Source organism: Sebastes fasciatus, chromosome 21 (assembly GCF_043250625.1).
Source record: "Sebastes fasciatus isolate fSebFas1 chromosome 21, fSebFas1.pri, whole genome shotgun sequence".
Taxonomy (NCBI): Eukaryota; Metazoa; Chordata; class Actinopteri; order Perciformes; family Sebastidae; genus Sebastes; species Sebastes fasciatus.
Window position 1 is genome coordinate 7,790,887 of NC_133815.1, and position 20,018 is coordinate 7,810,904.

The window sequence follows — 20,018 nt, forward strand, 5'->3', positions numbered from 1 at the left end:
TAACTGTTTATTGTTTACATTTTCATTTTTATTTATCATTGTTGTAGGTCTATGGTACGACAGTAGTATTAGGGCCACATTGAAGAAAAAAAAAAAATCTGAGATTTCAAAAATAAAGTCATAATATTATGAGAATGAAATCAGAAGTTTACGAGAAAAGAAAGTCGTAATATGAGAATAATGTCATAAGTTTACAAGAAAAAAGTCTTAGTTTTACGAGAATAAAGTCATAATATTATAAAGTATTAATTTTATGTGCTATTTTCTTTTTTTCTCATAAAGTTATGACTTTATTTTCTCGTAATATTATGACTTTATTCTGTAAATCTCAGATGTTTTTTGCCTCAATGTGTCCCTAATACTCCGTAGTACATTTATACTTTGGCCCTCACTGCATTAGACTTATATACTATATACTTAGACTATAAACTGTGTTACCTTCATCACAATGCTCAAATGTTTTGGCTCTTTTGATAGTAAAGGTAGCTGACCCCTGCACTAGTCCCATGCTTGCGCATGCTTGCTGCTAGTCTGTGCATTAGACAGTAGTGGCGGAAGTGTTTTAATAGTTTGGTTGCTGTTAAACCTGTATATTGCTTTTATACTCTTTGCCTGACCTCCATTTACTTTAATTCATCAATACTTTCCCGTTTTTTTATTATTCCTTCTCCGTACAGGCATGAGAGAAAAACAACGCTTTCTTCAAGAAAATTCAAGGTAACAGGTGGGGAGTAATTTATATACTAATGGTCATTTTAAGGGTGACATAATCCTTTAACCCAATCAGTGGGTTTTCTTGTTATATTCTGCCACTCTGAATTATGGGAAAATATGTACAAGCTTACCTTTGTGGCAATGCTTTTGTTTATATGAATTTAAAGAAGTTATTGTTGGTTTACTAAGGGCCAAAACATTACCCAGATATTAGAACAAATTAATGGCAATTCTTTATTGCAAAAATATATGTATGGCCAAAAATAAATAGGGATTATTTGAACATTTTTTTTATTTAGTTGGGCAACAAAAGATGTGAGAACAGAAATGCAGTGAAATATAGCAAAGCCATTTTTATTTTCAAGCATTCTTCAACAATCTTATACAAACTAGAAACTCAAAATCCTATTTTACATTATATACATCAAAAGCACTTCACTGCTGTAAAACCAGAATATTGTCTGCTGTGATTCTGATCTACAACCACTACATGTTCTCCATCTCCTGTATGTGACCGATCAGCTCCTGTGGTAGTCCGAGCTCTGAAACTAGATCCATGCAGAGCTGCAGGAGGTGGGTTAGACTCTCACTTGAGCTGGAGGAGGAGCAGTCAGTGGAGCCAGAACCGAGCTTTTGCTTCTGGTGAGACACAGGCAGGTCTATGTTTTCTCCTTTCTTGCAGCAGTCTGTTTCTTTACATCCCACTCCTCCACAGCAGCCTGGTTCTCCTTTCTTGCAGCAGTCTGCTTCTTTACATCCCTCTCCTCCACAGCAGCCTGGTTCTCCTTTCTTGCAGCAGTCTGCTTCTTTACATCCCTCTCCTCCACAGCAGCCTGGTTCTCCTTTCTTGCAGCAGTCTGCTTCTTTACATCCCTCTCCTCCACAGCAGCCTGGTTCTCCTTTCTTGCAGCAGTCTGCTTCTTTACATCCCTCTCCTCCACAGCAGCCTGTTTCTTTACATCCCTCTCCTCCACAGCAGCCTGGATCTACCGGCTTCACCTCAAGATCCTCCATGCTCTCAGAGACGGAGCTCACGCTGGGAGGAGGCTCCTCCATAGCCCTCTTGATGCCCTCCCTGATTGCGTCTTCATGCTTCGAAACCCGCAGCAGGAGGTCGGTCACCGAGGCCGGGACGGGGCTTTCCGGATGCTGGATCTGGCACCAGCACGATATAGCACTGTGACAGAGACACAAAGAGGCAACAGTGTCAGATACAATGGCACAGAGAAGAGACTGGGACGGACAACATCTGGACAGAAAAGAGTCTTCTATAATGACCAGAACAAAAGAGGCTCATGATGTTTCTGTGCAAAAAAAGAGACTGAAACAGTGTTTTATAAAAGAGTGTTTTTAAAAAAAGAAAAGAAATTGAGAGGCAGGAGAAAAAAAGAAAAGAATAACAAAATACCCTTTTCCAATATATACTGTATATATGATTATGGGTGAAAAAAAAAAGGTTGCTGTTTATTACAACAAAATCCTGCAGAATGATTTTTAATATTTAAAAAGTGACACACATATACAACAAACAATATTTGGAACTGCCCAGCCCTACATTAACACATTGTTTTCAATGTATATTATTCATTTATTATCTATTTTTGTTATGTTGTATAGTCTTAAATTGTGCAAAATAAATAAACAAAACAACAAACAAATATATATAATTTCTTAAACCTGTAATCATGTTGGGAGCCCACAGTTTTATCCACTGTTCTAACCCAATCAGACTTTAGGACAGTGGATGTCCTAATGATAGTGCGGTGTATGTATGTGTATATGTGTATGTATATGCTTATATATATATATATATATGTGTGTGTATGTATGTATATATTGCAGGTTGTATTGCATGTGCATATTGTATATTATAAATTGTATATTATAAATAATAATTTGCACATATAAGAAAAGATAACAAATAGTCAATATGATTAATTTAAATATGTAAGTAATGAAATGGTATTGTGATTAAGTTATATTATAAGTAATGAATTGGTATTCTGGATTGATAACAAATTTATATTTTGATAAGGATAATTATATCAATAATTAATTTATATATCTGTATGACACAGATTAAAGGTAATAATTATAGTTAGAATAATTATAAATAATAATAATTATAGTTAAATTTAGGAAAATGTAATTAGAGTATATGTATGGCTCAATAAGGAAGCTGGTTGATTATTAATAATTGATTTATGGAATTATGAAATCATAATCTGAAGATATATTTCCTATGAGATAAATAATATGATGATTTACCTCACAACTCCTTTGAGCCTTCCCGTAGCTACAGTCTGAGCTGCTCCCTCGTGGAAGCCGACGTTGAATCCGGGCAGCAGCGCCGCATCCTCTCCGTGATCAGCTCCATCCACAAACCCATCCTGAACACAACACCAGTCGGGAGAGGAAACACACATCACATGCTAAACTCAGCTTTACAGCTCTGTTACACAACACTAATAACAGGAATACAAACACTAGATGACAGACTGAGAGTTACCACTGCAACACACACACTGAGTTAAACATTAAGAGTGAAACAGAGTTAATACAACACGTGTTAAAGGTACGTTATTGTTTACCCTGGTTCTCTTCTTCTTGTTAGATGCCCAATCCTTTTCCATCAAACTGAATTCGTCTCCATCCTCGTCGAACACATCTTCACTCTTTGTAGCTGCGTTAACCCAAGACATCATGAAAGCTATTGTTATGATATTAAAATAGACTGGTAATGTTTGACTAGCAGCTGATCAACACTGACAGACAAACTCATATGTGTTGCCTCAGCAGCAACTTCTAGCTAAACTGCGTCATCAGCTCGCGACTAAGAGAGGAAATACACCCTTGATGGTACACATAAAAAAAAAAACATAGAAATAGTGACATTAATACTTTTTGTTTAATTGACGTGGTAGCTTAAAAACTTGAAAACATTATAGTAATTTTCATATTTTTATGGTAAATTTATTTTATATATATAAAATGGAAAAAAATTACCATAAAAATATGAAAACTATTTTATATATATATATATAAATTACCATAAAATAAAACTTGAATATATATATCTAAAAAAAATTACCATAAAATAAAACTTGAAAACATTATAGTAGTTTTCATATTTTTATGGTAAATTTATTTTATATATATAAAATGGAAAAAAATTACCATAAAAATATGAAAACTATTTTATATATATATATATATATATATATATATATAAATTACCATAAAATAAAACTTGAATATATATATCTAAAAAAAATTACCATAAAATAAAACTTGAAAACATTATAGTAGTTTTCATATTTTTATGGTAAATTCATTTTATATATATAAAATGGAAAAAATTACCATAAAAATATGAAAACTATTTTATATATATATATATAAAAATTAGCATAAAATAAAACTTGAATATATATATATAAAAAAATTACCATAAAATAAAACTTGAATATATATATATATAAAAATTACCATAAAATAAAACTTGAAAACATTATAGTAGTTTTCATATTTTTATGGTAAATTCATTTTATATATATAAAATGGAAAAAATTACCATAAAAATATGAAAACTATTTTATATATATATATATATATATATATTTTTTTTTATGGTACATTTTTCCATTTTATATATAAAATGGAAAAAATTACCATAAAAATATGAAAACTATTATATATATACATATATATACATATATATATATATATATATATATATATATATATATATTTATTTTTTGTTTTGTTTTTTTACTTTTACAGTACTTTGCTATTTATCTCTTTATTTTCTCTTACTGTGTTTATTGTCAAGCACCAAAACACCAAACCTTATGTTTCAATATAAACCTGATTCTGATTATTTTTTCATGCTCCCATACCAAAAATGTTTTGGTTTGACATTCATAAATGGATCTCTTTGAAGCTTGATAACATTCAATTGAATGATATCAGACTCAGGCAGAAGCAGAGATAAATGGATAAATAATCCATTTTGCATTTTCTTACATTCATTTGTTAAAACAATTTAAAATCCCTGAAAAAATATCAGTAAAAGACATAAAACTAACTATTTCATTAAAGGCTTTTCTATTAACACAATGCACAATACAATTTAAATATGTAAATGAGATGTTTGTTCTGATTTTATTTGATTGTGTTATTATGCATTTTTAAGTCTTGCCATTTTTTGTACTATTTATGTTTCCTCCCAAGGGTGTAGGCTACTTTTCCTTTAACACACACTTCTTCTGTGGTGTTTAACCAAAGATTGTGAAGCTGGTGAAGCTGTGGTGCACACTGCCATCTAGTGACGTCACCCATCAGATAATAACATGTTAAATCCTGCAGGGGGCGCTAGTGTCTCACTGTAAAACTGACTGAGGTTTACACAGATAACTGAAAGTACTCATAACCACCAAACATCCTCAGGCATCAACTGTGTTTACAGGTGATAGGAGAACAATTTAACCCCTAAACATATTTCCTATTTTATTTTTTAGTTTAGTCACCTTACAGATTTTGTCTCTTTATGTCTTTTATTTCTGTCTTACTCTTTATATTTATCAGTCTAACAGCACTGTGACTATCAATGTTGTAATTTTTGTTTTTAATCAAATAGAGATCTAAACAATTAATATAATAAAACACACATTATTTTAATTCTAGGCTCTATTTGGATGGCTATGGATGCAAAAACTCTAACTTCACGATGCCAAGGAAAGTTTAAACAATTTTTAAATGAAAAAATAGAAAATGTATCATTGTTCAGTGAAAAACATGTATCTGTATATTTTTGTGATTTTTATAGGATTTCTGATAAATTGAAGAATTAAATTTGGGGTCAGACAATTCTCTGAAATTAATTATTGAAAAAATGCATTGTCTCAAAGCTTATTTATTATTTTATTTAACATTTATTTAACCAGGCAAGTCAATTAAGAGCAACATTTTATTTACAGTGGCGGCATGTCAAGGCTGTCTTTCTTATTTCTTTAAAAGTTGACAATTTGCACCTCAAAACAGTGGAAAATAAAGTTGCACATATATGTGACATGTTTATGCAAGTTGCGTTGAGACAGATCAAATCAAATTAGACATTAATTTCATACTGTTGTTCATGATTTAAGTAAGTAGCATTTAACTCAATGTTTCTGTGGAAGAAAACAAAAAATCTCAATAAAAATGAGACATTTTTCCATTTTAATTATGAAGAGATATCTGTGTTTTAAAAATGTTTTCTCTTTCTGTAAACATCTAATTTAACATTACTGACAAATAAATACATCTTATAGGTTTTGGTCAGAAACATATTGTCAGGTTGTCAAAAATCATGTCTGCTGTTGTTGTTTTTCTTTCTTCTTCCATGAAACACTTAGTGCAGCCTGAACGCACCGGCTGTTTCAAATCACTGTCCAGTGCATCTTTACAGCTTCCTGTTTAAGTTTTCAAACAAGAAAATGTCATCCGTCATGACAAACACATTATCCACTCATCAATAATGCACCTCACCTCCCCTTTTCCCCCTCACTGTTGAGTAGAGAGATGTTTTATTTTCAGGTTTCCTCATTCTTTATGCTTTATGGGAAACACAGGAGAGAAAGCGGAACGCATGCCTTTTAGCCTGGTGGAAGACATTTGCAAGCGGCGGACAACAATGGCCTTGAGACTACTCCGAGGCCACGGTGGAGTTGTCTTCTGCTCTGGAAATGGAGGCCTCATTCATGGGCAGCCACACCTTCAGTCCCCCCTCGCTCAAAAGAGTCAAAACAACAAACCGGGGCAATCACCTGACACATTTCCATCCAATTTCCACTGCAGAATGTGTTCATTTTCAGGCTAATGGCATGTCATTTTGCTGGAGCCTTTGGTCAAGAATTAATCCTGGAATCAAAACAGATTTTCCGGGGAGCAATCTTCCATCAAGTATTGATTTTTTTACACTCACAGAGCCTGTACTCCCTAATTTAACCTGACAGCCAGCAGCACAATGGACTGGGAGCACCTTGGCATCTCACAGAGGGAGCCCTCCTCCTCCTCCTTCTCCTCCTCCTCCTCCTCCTCCTCCATGAAGTGAAAGAGAGATTGAGAAGGAGGAAAAAAGGGACTCCCTGATGTATAAAACAAAGAGCATTGCTTACAGAAAACGCAGAGATAAAGCTTCCGTCTCTCTGTTTTACCTCTAATTATGTTTTCTAGTATAGTGCGACTTGGGCAGGTATAAGGCTGAGAGGGAGAAGGGGAGAGTGTTCTGGGGCCATCAGCTATCATTATGTGCCTGTTGACATCTCCCTGTCTTTGAGTGATTCTCATCTGTGATTTCCCCCGGCCATTTTCCGCAGATGCGCGAAGAGGGGTTTCATCATGGCCCCATAAAAAGGGTCCAAAGTGTCGGCGCAGACCCTCACTAATAAGAAAGCAAAGATGTGTCCGACCATGTCACTCCTCTCCCATCCATATCTGCTCTCTCCGTGCCTTCAGATATGCAATCATTCTCTTTTCTCCCCCTCTTCTCTCTCCGTTCTCTGTGTGCTGTAAGTATACTATACCGCATACGTATAGAGGTCAGCAGGATGAGAGGATGATGGAGGGCAGGGCCGGCTATTTTCCCGTCGGCTCTTAAAGCTGCGATGACCCATGAGCAGTGAGAGTTGCACTTTGCCAAAGGGTTTTCCATGCGCTGCTTACAAACTACCTGACAGGAGGGGAAACAATTTCAGTTTTCATCTGCTGCTTTTGACTCATAATCGGCCATTTCAGGCAAAAAAAATGGGGTGCGATGCTTCTGTTTGGTCATGTTTTAGGTTAAGTAGCGCATTATTATACATGGGCAGGGCCGTAACCACGGAGAGATCTAGAGAGGATGGACCCCTGAGTGCAACCCCGGCATCATTTATGGTCATTTTGCATTTATTTCTGTGGTATTCTGCAGGTTTACCATAACTCTAACTCACTGTTTCAATCCTTCTCCTTGCCACGGCAGATCCACTGACACACAAAATACTACAGTAGACTGATTCCCAACCTTTGTTGCTTGTGACCTTGTGACCTCTTACATAGAAAATGTCCACTTGGCTGCGCTGCAAAAGAGCAGAGGAACTACAGAAGCAGTGAAGTGGAGAGTTAGAAAAGTTTTCAGGCCTGTTTAAGATGATTAAGATCCAACGTAAGACCAAAAAAAATGCAGATAATCTTCTTTAATCACTTTACCTTTAGTCACCTTCATATACCGTAGGCTACTTTATATACTTTACATAAAGCAGTATAGACTGCTGGTGTGAAAGTTGGAACAAAATGAGTTTGTGGTGAAGTCAGGATTCATGTTTAAAAATGTATTCATGATAAAAGTTTCTTTTTGAGGACTTGACTCATTTACATTTTCCAACCTTATGAATTTCAAGTGGCAGACATATAGATACACTTTGAAATGAACCCGAGGACGTGATGTAATGAGTCGTATAAAACACATGAAATAATAGTCTGATGCTCAAGGTCAACACAAGGAGAGCCATAATATCTTTTACAAGCTACAAGCACAGAGCTATACAAACTGTAACTATTAAATACATTATGAAACTATGAAAACTATTCACCGACTGGAGATTTGATGGGTGTTAAAATCGTTTTCATCATGTCCTTGTCGTATGTCCACTGGATCAAAAGAAACACATTTATATGTGCACGGCGACAAGGATGTGAACTTTAAAATAAAGTTTTATTCATTACAGACTTTTATCTTCAACTATATAGAAATGTAGAGCAGTAGTGGAGGAAGTACTTATGTCCTTTACTGAAGTAAAAGTAGCAATACTGCACTGTAAAATACACCATTACGATTCTTGCATTAGAAATGTTAGATTGCTTGTTACTGTTGATGCATAAATGTGAAACATTTTACTGCTGTAGTTGGTTGAGATGGAGATAATTTAATTAATTTGGTAAAACTTTATTTTACAGATCCCAGTTTCTTGTGATTTCCTAGAAAGTCTCTTTTGTAAACGCTAATTAAACACAAATAACTGTCTAAGAAAATTATCCATACTTTCCCTATAATTTGTATTAAATTACATATATTTCCCAGGAAATTCCTATAAATCTAAGAGGAAATAACAGGACCTGCAAAATAAAATGTTATACCTGTAATTTAACCACTATGCTGTTGGTTAGAGTATTCAGATCATTTACATAAGTAAAAGTATCAATACTACAATCTAGAAGTACTTTGTTACAAGTAAAAGTCCTGCATTCAAGATTTTACTGAAGTAAAAGTACAAAAGTATTAGAATCAATATATACTTAAAGTATAGTATAAAGTAAAGCATGTTTGTTTGTTTTATGGTTTTATTGTTTTTGATTATTATTTATTCTTATTCTTGTAAAGCACTTTGTGAATCGTGTTCTATGAAAGGTGCTATACTAAATAAATATATTATTTTTTAATTATGATTTATTATTATAATTATTATAAGAATTATTAACAGTAATGATAATAATAGCAATACTAATAATAACAATAACAATAACATATAATAATAATACATTATTAATAAGTTCTAATTGTTAATAATCTTGTTAATATTATTATTATCAAAGTACCAAAAGTAAAAGTATGCATTATGCAGAAATGATTGTTTCAGAATAATATATATTATACCACTAGATTATAGATAATTATTGATGCATTTATGTGTAAGCATCACTTTAATGTTGCCGCTGGTAAAGATGGAGCTAATTTCAACAAATGTATATACTGCTATAATAACACATCATAATTAATTTGATTAATTCATTATATTTGGTATTAAAGAGGACCTATATTATACTTCTGTGTGTTATATAATTTTTTAAGCATGTAAAAGGTCTGCAAAGTTACAAAGCCCAAAGTCCACACCAAAAGGAGAAACGCTGCTCCTGAACTGCCTGAAACACCTCGCTTGAAGTCCTGCCTTTTCCTCCGTAACGTGGTGATGTCACCAAGTAACAGATCTTGCATAACACCGGCTAGTTTGGCACTCTGACACTCAAACGAAGCTAGTTACGGAGGCTGAAAAGAGGTGCTGCAGCACAGCTGGTAGGAGAAAAATAAAGTGTTTTTTGAACATTAAAGCATGAAAACATGTTCTAGTAGAAACCTAAAATACAAGTATGAACCTGAAAATGAGCATAATAGGTCCTCTTTAACAATCTGAATCTGCAAAGTACATGTCAAATAAATGTAGTGGAGTACAAAGTATAATTGGCTACCAAAATGTAGTGGAGTAGAAGTATAAAGTAGCATAAAATGGTACAGTACTGAAATACATGTACTTGTGGTATAGAGTGTATCTGCAGGAGGCAGGTGGAAAGCAGGTGTGCAACAGCAGCTGTAACAGTCTCACCTGTGTGTTTCTGAGACTTTTGGGAAAGATTCCTTCACCGAAACACTAAGCAGAGTTGGAGCGCTGTTAGAAAACAGAGACATCACCGCCTAAAGACATGCATTCAAAAACTGGGCTGCTAGAAAGTTAAATGGACTATGAGGCGATGCAATCAGCTGCTCAAGTCAGACAGGTGTCTCTGTAAAGACCCGGGCTATTAACTCCTCTACCTGCAAATACCTCACAGTGTGTCATTGCTAATAACGCTGAAAAAAACACACAGGAACAACAGTGAAAGCAAAAGGGATCATATGCATGGCCAACACCGATTGCATGTGAGGATTGGTAATTGCACCCCCAGAGGCATCTGGGTGTGCAGAGCAGCAAAGTGGGAGACGCCTGAGCAGCTCGGGCTTCACAGTCAGTGTACCAACATCTCAACCTTGAGGAGGAAGTGAAAACAAGAAGGCGGAGGAGCGGGAGGGTGAGGGATATACCGACAGTTCATTTACCCAGAACATCAGCCCACCGCGCATTGTCTGAAAGATAAGGAAAGTGAATGCTTCATGCCTGATGGAAAACAAAGGCAGCAATTTAAAGCCATCTGCATCCAACACATGCACTCTCTCCCTCCACCTCTCTGTTTCTGTGTCCTGACTGATATTGAAACATAATCCATTTGGAGCGCCGACATGTCATAATATTTCTACCGGCCTCCCTCTCTCTCCCAGTCAGGACTATTTCAGGTGGTTGCAGGTTGAACAGACCGGAGTCTTCACTTTGATTCTGTTTAGAGAGAAATATATATATATATAGAGAGAGATGGAGGGACACAAAGAAAATGACTTATAGTTCACTTTAAATCCTTCTTACGGAGACTTCAGCTGTCCTGTAGGTTCAGAAAATAACAATAAACCCCAAGATTCAGAGGTCAAAACTCTTCTCTACTGGATTACCGTCTTTACGAGAAATATAATACACCACAAAGGCCCTGGTGTCAATCCTCAAACTACTGTTTATTTCTCTTAGATCTCTGCCAAGTTAAGAAAAGAAGAAGAAAATGTAGTATTTCCACTCCTCTTTGAGTTTTCTTCAAAATATTCTGCATTTGTCCCTGAAGCACTTTGAACTGAGCACTTTACCCAAAAACGTTCACTTATTAAACTTCATCTTTACTTAATATCATACTTTATGTACTGAATATGATGCTTATTACTAATGGCTTGTTGCTTGTGGGTTCTTAAGATTCTTTTTTAGGTTTTTCCTGATCCAAATCCGGGGTGTAAAGTTGTATGTGTATTTATGTGTTTAATTAAAGAGGACCTATTATGCTTATTTTCAGGTGCATACTTGTATTTTGTGTTTCTAATAGAACATGTTGACATGCTTTAATGTTGAAAAAACAATTTATTTTTCTCATACTGGCTGTGCCGCAGCACCTCTTTTCACCCTCTGTCTGAAACGCTCTGTTTGAGCCCCACCCCTTCTGAAAAGCTCAGTCTGCTCTGATTGGTCAGCTGGCCCACTCTGTTGTGATTGGTCAACCAAACCAAACTCTTCAGACTCCGCTCCAGCTCCGCTCTAACTAGCTTTGTTTGAGGGTGTGCCACTAAACTAACTGATATGCAGGTATTATGCAAATGTGTTACTTGGTGACATCACCATGTTACAGAAGAAAAGGTGGGACTTCAAGCAAGGCGTTTCAGGGAGTTCAGGAGCAGTGTTTCTCCTTTTGGTGTGGACTTTGGGCTTTGTAACTTTCTTCTTACTTGCCTAATCTAGATTGGATTACTGAGTCTGTTTAACAATTTGATTTGGTAAATTCATCTATGGCACAATTTAGCACAACATGAGCTGAAATAATAAGACTTGAGGCCCCATTTTGTAGTGGTGCCTCCAACTTTAAATCTAGTTTTATTGCCTTTATTTCATTTTATATTGTGCTAAAACTTTGCATTGCCCAATTCGTAATCCAGACATGGGGTACCAAGTCACTGAGCGCATGAGGAGTGTGGTTATTTGGGCATTTATGGATAAGTTTAATATATATAATATCCAATATATGAAATTAAAATGTTAACATACTGTTCTCTTAAGACCTGGCAGTGGTGGGATCCTATCTTGTAAGATTGTAAAGCTGTCTGAGACAAACTTGTGATTTCGGGCGTTATGAATAAAATTGACTTTACTGAATTAACATCTAATCTGTATGAAAAGTGGATCATAAAATGTAGGAAATATATCAGATAATTTTCTTTACTCCTGTTTGTTTTAAGTGCCATCATGAAAAATGTCTTTAAATTTATGCAGGTATACAAATATGAAGATCTTTAGGAAAAGGAGCTTTTTAGGAATGGGATATTACTTCCTTTTTTTTTTTATTAAAGTTGTTAAATAAGGATAAAGGATACTATAAAACTTAAGAAACTTGTGCACAAAGACAAACTTTTTGTGCATCTGATCAGATTCCCATCCAGGAATGATTGATACAAAGCTCAAACCTTGACATTTACTCTATAATTCTGCACCAGGATTCCTTTAAACCGTGCCGTTACCCTTCATTCAAAAGCAACCGCTGTGCTGTTGGAGAGACAGAGAATAGAAAGTAAACTTTTATCAGCAGCAGAATACAAACAGTTTGAGAAAACAGATATGGGTCAGGAGCTGCATCTGCACAATTACATTGTTAATGGGAAAGACAATAAAAATGGCGCGGATGGAAAACAAAAGAACATCAAATAACTGACTGGAGCTGTGTACACCTCAGCCATCACCACTCAAAAATACATCCAGTGTTTTGAAATGAAGGGGGGTGAGAGAGAGCTGAAAGGAAGACGAAAAAGCATCTTGAACATCAGTTTTCAGTCTAATGTTAATAATTTATGTTGTCTGTGCTTTTTATTATTATTATTTATTTATTTACTACTTTCTTTTCAGCAGCCTGCCCGTTTTTCAAAGGCATCATGGACAGGGAAGCCATATCAAACTTTTGAGTTTAGTTTCAAAAGGCTTTCTCCCCGTTTATTTATATATTTCTTCTTCTTTACACTTGTCTTGTTGTTATTTGGTGAGGCAAACACATGAAGCTTTGATGAGAAGCAAACCTGACATGTAGCCTATTCTTCTCTACTGACCCCAAGGAAATCTAAATAAATAGCTAAATATTGCAAGGCTCCTCTCGTAGCCCCGTCTCTCATTAAACACATCAAATAGTCACTTCATCTATCAGCACCAATAGGTTAAATGTCAAAAAAACATCTTAAATCTTAAGGCGTCTGTGCATGATGATTTAAGATGCTCTTGACCATGACCTCTCTCCGAGAGAGAAAGTCAGGATTTTATTTGACATTTTCAATCACTGTGTTTATGTGTGGAGTTGAAAAGATGAAGATGAAAAGAGAAGTCAGTGATGTTTGTAGAATATTTGTATGTTACTGAAACCTTTGAACCTTTGAACTGAGCAATACCTGTGTTACATCTATCTATCCATCTATCCGTCTATCTGTCTGTCTGTTTATCTATGTGGCTTATCTTTTCTATCCTGGAAATATTAACCATATATGAAATAGTATAATAATAGTATATGAATGTAAATTTAACACATTTAAACCTAATTTTAACCACACCAAATTGCATGAATTTCGCTATAGAGAGATGGCTGCGAGTTGTCGTTAGCATGAGTTTAGCTACGTTTTTCCATCATGACTACTGCCTTATGTGGAATAACAAACTGGATTTCCAAGATTGTAATCAATGATAAATTAACACTATAATGAATTTAAATATGTGATTTAGTTTAACCAAACAAAATCAAATCACATGAATAACACTGGAGTCAAAAACTTAGATGGCAGCTAGGCTAATGCTTCTCCGTTAGCAAGAGTTAAGCTTGTTTTTTTCCTCCATGATTTAATTTAGATACTTAACCAACATTGGAATTGATGGTCATTTAAATAACAATATAATAAATGTATGTGATGTATAGCTTTCTAAACAACATCAAAAAGCTAGTTAGTGCTTTTTACGTTAGCTTTAGCAGGCGCTTTTAGATGCTTATTAGCCACTCATTTAGTTATGTGGAATAACAAATGTTAGGCTACCAAATTTAAAATCACGAATATATTAATCTTCAATATAATACATTTAATATGTGATTTAGCTTAACTAAATCAAACCACATGAATCCCACTAGAGTCAATAGCTTAGATGGCAGTTAGGCTACCGTAAGCTAGTTACCGTTAGCAAGAGTTTAGCTTGTTTTTTTCTCCATCATTATTTAATTTAGCTACTTTCTCATTTAGTTATGTGGAATAAAAAACTGAGTTACCAACATTGGAATAAATGGTAATTTACATGACAATTTAATACATTTATGTGATGATACATGAAGTCCACTAGAGACAAAAGCTGAAACGGCAGTTATCGCTAATCTGCTTAGCTCGTTAGCCGGAGTTCAGCTGTATTTTCAATCATGATTGCCTCATTTAGTTATGTGGAATAACAAATGTTACCAAATTTAAAATAAAAAAGATTCATCTACAATATAATAGTGATTTAAAGTTAGTTTAATTACTCAAAATCACATGAATTCCACCAGTGTCAAATGGCAGTTGATGTTACGGCTAAGTTAGTTAACTTAAGCAGGAGTTTAGCTGTTTCTTCTATCATGATTGCTTAATTTAGTTATGTGGAATAACAAATGTTACCAAATTTTAAATAAAAAAGATTAATCTACAATATAATATGTGATTTAAAGGCAGTTTAATCACTCAAAATCACATGAATTCCACTAGTGTCAAATGGCAGTTAATGCTTTTTTGATCACAATTGAGTCTAGGTATTTAGGTTTATGTCACTGCAGCATTAATATTGTGAAATAACAAACTGAATGCTAAAATATTAGTTAATCATATTTTTTAATTACAGATTAGGCTACAGCGAGGAAAAAAATCAGTAAGTAAATATAACCTATTTCTAGCTTTAGTTAAGGCTAGCAGTGGCTATCTCCCAAGTTAGTTGTTCGTCCCTGTGACAATTTTACATGTTTTCTTATGAAATATATTTCTATGGTATAATTATTTTTAGGCAATATGAAAAAAACAGATGCCAAACAATCAGATTCCTGTCTTTAAATTCAGCTTTGACAAAATAAGTAGGCCTATTTACTGTGTTTTAATCTCTAAAAAAGAAATAATTCCACTGAAAACAGGACACAAAATTCATGTCAAACAATTGTTTATTACTAATTATGGTACAAATCAATGTGACAGACTTGAAGCTTTTTTTTTTTTTTTTTTTGGAAATACACAAAGTGCTGCTTAACTGACCAAACAGATATTGCTCTATAGATTAAGTACAGTTTTCAGTCTATAAAAAAATGAAAACCAACCTCTGCAGGCTCTTCAGCTTTGGTTTCGAGTTCTTCGACTATTAAACAAAAAACGTCAAACCGGTTCGTTTGTGTTAGTAAAATTTCCACAAAAAGCATTTAAAGGTGATTAACAAATCCTCCTAATTGGGTTAAGAGCAACATTACTGTAATCTCCTTTTTCTACGCGGGTCTACAGGTCTGTGAAAAAACTGAGAGGTGAACGTCACAATGAGAAATAATGCAACAATAATAAAAAACTGATGACCAGAGAGTCACACATGTGTGGCTCAGGAAACCACTTCACAAAAATAAAACAATCATGTGTCACATAATAATAAATAAAACACAAGCCTCTCCCTCCACATTGAAGGTGAACATCGACACACACAGTGCAGAGTAACTGTCTGTCTTTTTCTATACTGACCTGCTTGTATGGCGTTTGTATGATTCTCACGAGAACAGTACTGAGGTAAACCTTGGATGAACTACTGTACATTTCTACTCTTCAATTCTTTTATCTCAGTTTTTTAAAGATTGTCAACATCATGAATCTATTTCTCTGTACAATGTGCATAACTATAGAGCTTTGGTCCAGCATTGAAAAGTTGAGCAAAGGCATTACTCCTTCCTGTGACTTCTTTTTTTTTTTATTCATTTATTTTTTGGTTTTGGTTACAGCTTTATTGATAAGCCTCAGAATAGATCCATATTCTACCTGCGGGAGCCTGCTGCTTTCTCGTATCTGGTGGGTGGGATGCAGACGTGTAGTTTCTTGGCCAAAGATTCGCTTGAATGGAAGCAAAATAAAGGTGGAAATACACTAAAAGTGTTGCTGTAGACATGCAGAAAATGAATATATAATCAAAATGATATCTAAAGTCTCTGCGCACCAAAGAAAATGAGTTGCTTATTTCTTTAAAAACACACACAAGTAAAGCTTTTTCATGTGTTTTTCTAACGTTTACAGAGTGTGCGTGTTTTCCAGGCAGTGAAGAAGAACACAGCAGTGCACAGACAGGAGGACTGAAAGACTGAGATAACCAATGTGACATGGAAGGACAGATATCGAGCAGACACATGATTCTGAATAAATTGCATCAAATTTCACCTCACTTCAAATTAAGTTCACTCGTTCTGACATGTGACACTTATTCTCAACATTCACTTCTTTTTATATATATCTTTTCCTGTGAGGGTTTTTGTGAGATTTGCGGGGACGTTCTTGCCTGGAATATTGACAGATCCTCACAAGGTAATACCACGTTAAAATGAACAGTTTAGTACAGTCAATTGACTGAAATTAAAGAAAATAACATGAAATCTTGAAGAGAATCTGTTGAAATTAACCTTTTTAAGCATTTTTACTGTAGTAGAAATCAATTCATAGGTGCAGAAAAACACACATTTCCATTAAAATGGTTGATTGTAAACCTTCACTTAACTGAGTACAGAATATAAAGGAAACAACATCGCAGAAAAAGCATATTCGAGTTGAAATATTCAGGTTATAAAAACATCTGAACTGGAATGAGCTCGGTAGTTTGGTCAGTGGCAACAAAACAGGCTTCAACCACATGTTTATTTAATTTTAGGGCTTAATTAAAGGGTTTATCATGTAAAATAATGTGTTATTTTCAGTGATGTTAGCAGGTAATGATGTTAATTTTGGGGTTGAAATTGATCTTAGATGAAGCTTTAATAATAACAAAAAGTATCCTTCTACATGTGGTTTGAGTTGAAGCATGCAGAAGCAAATTTGCTTGAAATAAAATTCATCCAACACATTTTTCTATATTGCCGTGATCAGTTATTACAGCAGACACTGTTGCAGCTGTTTGACATGGTAGTGTTTTTTTTTTTTTGTTAAAGTTGACCCACAGAGTAAAACACTTTAGAAAAAGGGGGGGAGAGAAAGCCGTGTGAACAATAAAATAAAAATCTTCACCAGTCCTTGAGCTGAAATGTATGTGTTCTTTGGCTATCAGGCTTTGGCAACAGAATGACACAGTAGCTCAAAACAAAGCTGCAGTAGACTTGACAGACACTGAAACCCTCATCATCATCATCATCATCATCATCATGTGAAAGTCCTTAGTTTACTCCCTCCGTTCGTCCTCTGAAACAATCTCATGAGATTATTAATAATAAATACCTGTAAAAGTTGTACAAAGTTACACTGTGACTGAAAATATCTGCAGATGAAACACAAATCAGAGGCAAACAACATTATTATGCAATTGTTTAACAGCAAAGGTTCTTTTTTTTTTTTTGTCCAAAAGAGATGCTTCATCAGTGTGATTCAATTCAAAGACAGCATTTTTCTGTTGTTTTTTTCTTTTTTTCAGATATTTACATACAAACAATGAAGAAAAAAGTAAGCGAGACAAAGATAAAATGTATACTCAACCTCACACATATAGCTTAGATTTGCCAGTACAAATGTAAAAATTTAGAGCACATTTACATTACAAAATTATTCTTAGTACTCAGATGCAACAGACTTTGGTAAATAGTGTTTTGATTTGGTATGATCTCTTTACTAAATCCCTCCTCGTGGGAACCAAAATTTGGGCGATAGTCTGGTCTGTGAAGCCAGAATCTAAAACTCTTTGAAACAGCACACCATATGTTTTTACATAATTCTCAGATATTAATCTCTTTTTTCATGTTTTTGGTTTCGCCAAGGTCATTTACATAGCTGTGGTAATCACACTGACAACACATAGTTTTTGTTTGCAAACTGTCCTTCCGGGTGACTCGTGGAACATTTTTTCAGTTCTCATTTCAAAGATGAGTTCATCCACCTTTGTTCTATTTAATGGCTGCCACTTTTCCACTCCGCCGTTTTTGCCGGTGGAGCTCGCTCATTTCGGGAGCTCCTCTAGAGAATCAGTGAGAGGGTCCATCGGTGCAGCCGGGCCGAGGTCGGGCTTCAAACGCTTTATTGTGTTTTTCAAGGCTTGCCTCTTGTTGCAGAACCAGACGCGCACCACCTCCCTGTCATAGTTCAGCTTCTCGGCTATTTCCGTCATTTCCTGTCCGGAGGGGTGCGTGTTCTTCTCAAAGTGGCTGTTGAGGATCTCGAGCGCCTGCGGGGTGAAAGAGGTCCTCCGCTTGCGTTTTTTGGAAGGCTCGCTGCCGATAAACTCAGTCAGGTTCTGCATGCCGGATCGGTGGCGGGCTTCAGCCTCGGCCATCCAGCGCTCCAGAACGGGCTTAATCTTCTGGGCGCTTTTAGGGGTGATGTCCAACTTCTCAAACCTGGCAGGATATAAAAGGCCAGGGTTCAGTTTGCCTGTCAGACTGCTACCTATAGTGTTCTCTTGGGCTTCCTGTGGTAGGAAAAAGTGGCTTCTCAGGATGGTGTGTCTGGGGAGAATTGAGAAAAAAGAATCTTAGGTGCCCTGCCAGAACAACGGATAAGCTGCCTGTCTTTTGTCTCCTCACCCAGAATGCCACAGGGACTGAGACTAACATCCAGGTACACATCCGAGCCAAACTCCTGTATTCTGCACCTGGAAACCCCTCAGCTGCAGCAGCTGGGGCTGACGGTTGCCAGTAGGGTGTTAATTTTCTGGAGGAGGCTGTGCCTCTGTCCCAAATTGGCAATACTGGAGCAAGGAGATGTTGCCAGTGACTAAAAACAGGTCCAGTTGAACCAAAAACATACAAAACATCTAACTGAAAACTGTACTCATAAAGCAACAAAAAAAAGAAACAGGAATTACTCCAAAATATCCCATTTCTTTCCTTCAGGTGATAAAAAAACAAAAATCCACTAATGCATGCAGTTAAATATGGCACCATCATTTATTTACAAAAGGAGCTTGAATTATTAATCAAAATGTACATTTAATACATTTTTCAAACTTTCTTTCGTCCTCTTAACAACGTCTCATTTTATATTTAATAAGAATACATTTGCACACTCTAATCCTGAAGGTTCCTGCAACTTTACGGCCGTGTGACGCGTAATTCTGACTTCTCGCCGCATTTTAGCGAGTCTCAGTAAGAATGGAGAATGAAGCTTTTTATAAAAAAAAAACACTGCTGGCTGGCAGCCCAATAACTCCGTCAGGTGCATATGAACATATACTGTATATGGTGTTAGACTGAGATATGATGAAGATACAGTAAAAGGATTCCTCTCATGTCTGTTATGTTTATGTTATTTAGTGGGAAAGGAGACTACTTTATCTCAATTTGTTTAGATGTTTTAATGTTTTAATTTACTGTTATTGGCCTGAGTCTGACCAAAAGTGGATTTTTTAGATCAATTCTGTCATTGATATGAGAGTTTAAAAATTATATTAATATTTGTTTTTTAACCGTACATTATCAGCACACATTTTTGATAAGGATCCTTTAAATAAGGTTATTAAAGATTACAATTTTGACACTTTTACAGAGCAAGGTGTATGATTTAATATTGTATTTTGTAAATATTGTAATGTTGTTTTAGATATTTTGTATTTATTTACAAGTCACATACTTAATTGATGGACTATATATGAACACCACCCTTACAGTTAATATTTGTCGATAATGTTTGGTCGGGC

The 20,018-nt window shown here is 35.2% G+C and overlaps 2 protein-coding genes across 6 annotated transcripts in view; both read right to left on the minus strand.

Annotated features, from left to right (window-relative positions):
* Nucleotides 1-1,042: 1,042 nt before the first annotated feature.
* On the minus strand, nt 1,043-3,551 carry otulina (OTU deubiquitinase with linear linkage specificity a). 3 transcript variants are annotated; one of them, XM_074621988.1, is made up of 4 exons: nt 3,306-3,551; nt 2,983-3,104; nt 1,662-1,891; nt 1,043-1,571 (listed from the first exon to the last, which is right to left on the minus strand). In XM_074621988.1, the coding sequence occupies exons 1-4, from the start codon at nt 3,417-3,419 to the stop codon at nt 1,201-1,203; spliced, it is 837 nt and encodes a 278-aa protein (XP_074478089.1). In that variant the 5' UTR covers nt 3,420-3,551; the 3' UTR covers nt 1,043-1,200. The 3 variants fall into 3 exon arrangements, with proteins under 3 accessions (XP_074478089.1, XP_074478088.1, XP_074478086.1); XM_074621987.1 differs by having other exon boundaries at nt 1,043-1,628; nt 3,306-3,550; XM_074621985.1 differs by having other exon boundaries at nt 1,043-1,891.
* Nucleotides 3,552-17,685: 14,134 nt separating this feature from the next.
* The window catches only part of pou6f2 (POU class 6 homeobox 2), an 86,036-nt gene continuing 83,703 nt past the window's right edge, over nt 17,686-20,018 (minus strand). For 2 of the 3 annotated variants that reach the window (XM_074622676.1, XM_074622677.1), the window contains one exon: nt 17,686-18,828. In XM_074622676.1, the coding sequence (XP_074478777.1) occupies nt 18,324-18,828 (505 nt within the window). In that variant the 3' untranslated portion in view covers nt 17,686-18,323. The remainder of the gene's footprint in view (nt 18,829-20,018) is intronic. The other variant, XM_074622678.1, reaches the window with a different exon arrangement.

What these genes read in the sequence shown, in the direction of transcription:
- otulina (XM_074621985.1), bottom strand. Translation starts at nt 3,419, where the DNA reads ATGATGTCTTGGGTTAACGCAGCTACAAAGAGTGAAGATGTGTTCGAC. An exon ending in ACAAGAAGAAGAGAACCAGG is followed by an intron (nt 3,105 to 3,305) that starts GTAAACAATAAC and finishes TGTTGTGTTCAG; the next exon opens with GATGGGTTTGTGGATGGAGC. An exon ending in AGGCTCAAAGGAGTTGTGAG is followed by an intron (nt 1,892 to 2,982) that starts GTAAATCATCAT and finishes TCTCTGTCACAG; the next exon opens with TGCTATATCGTGCTGGTGCC.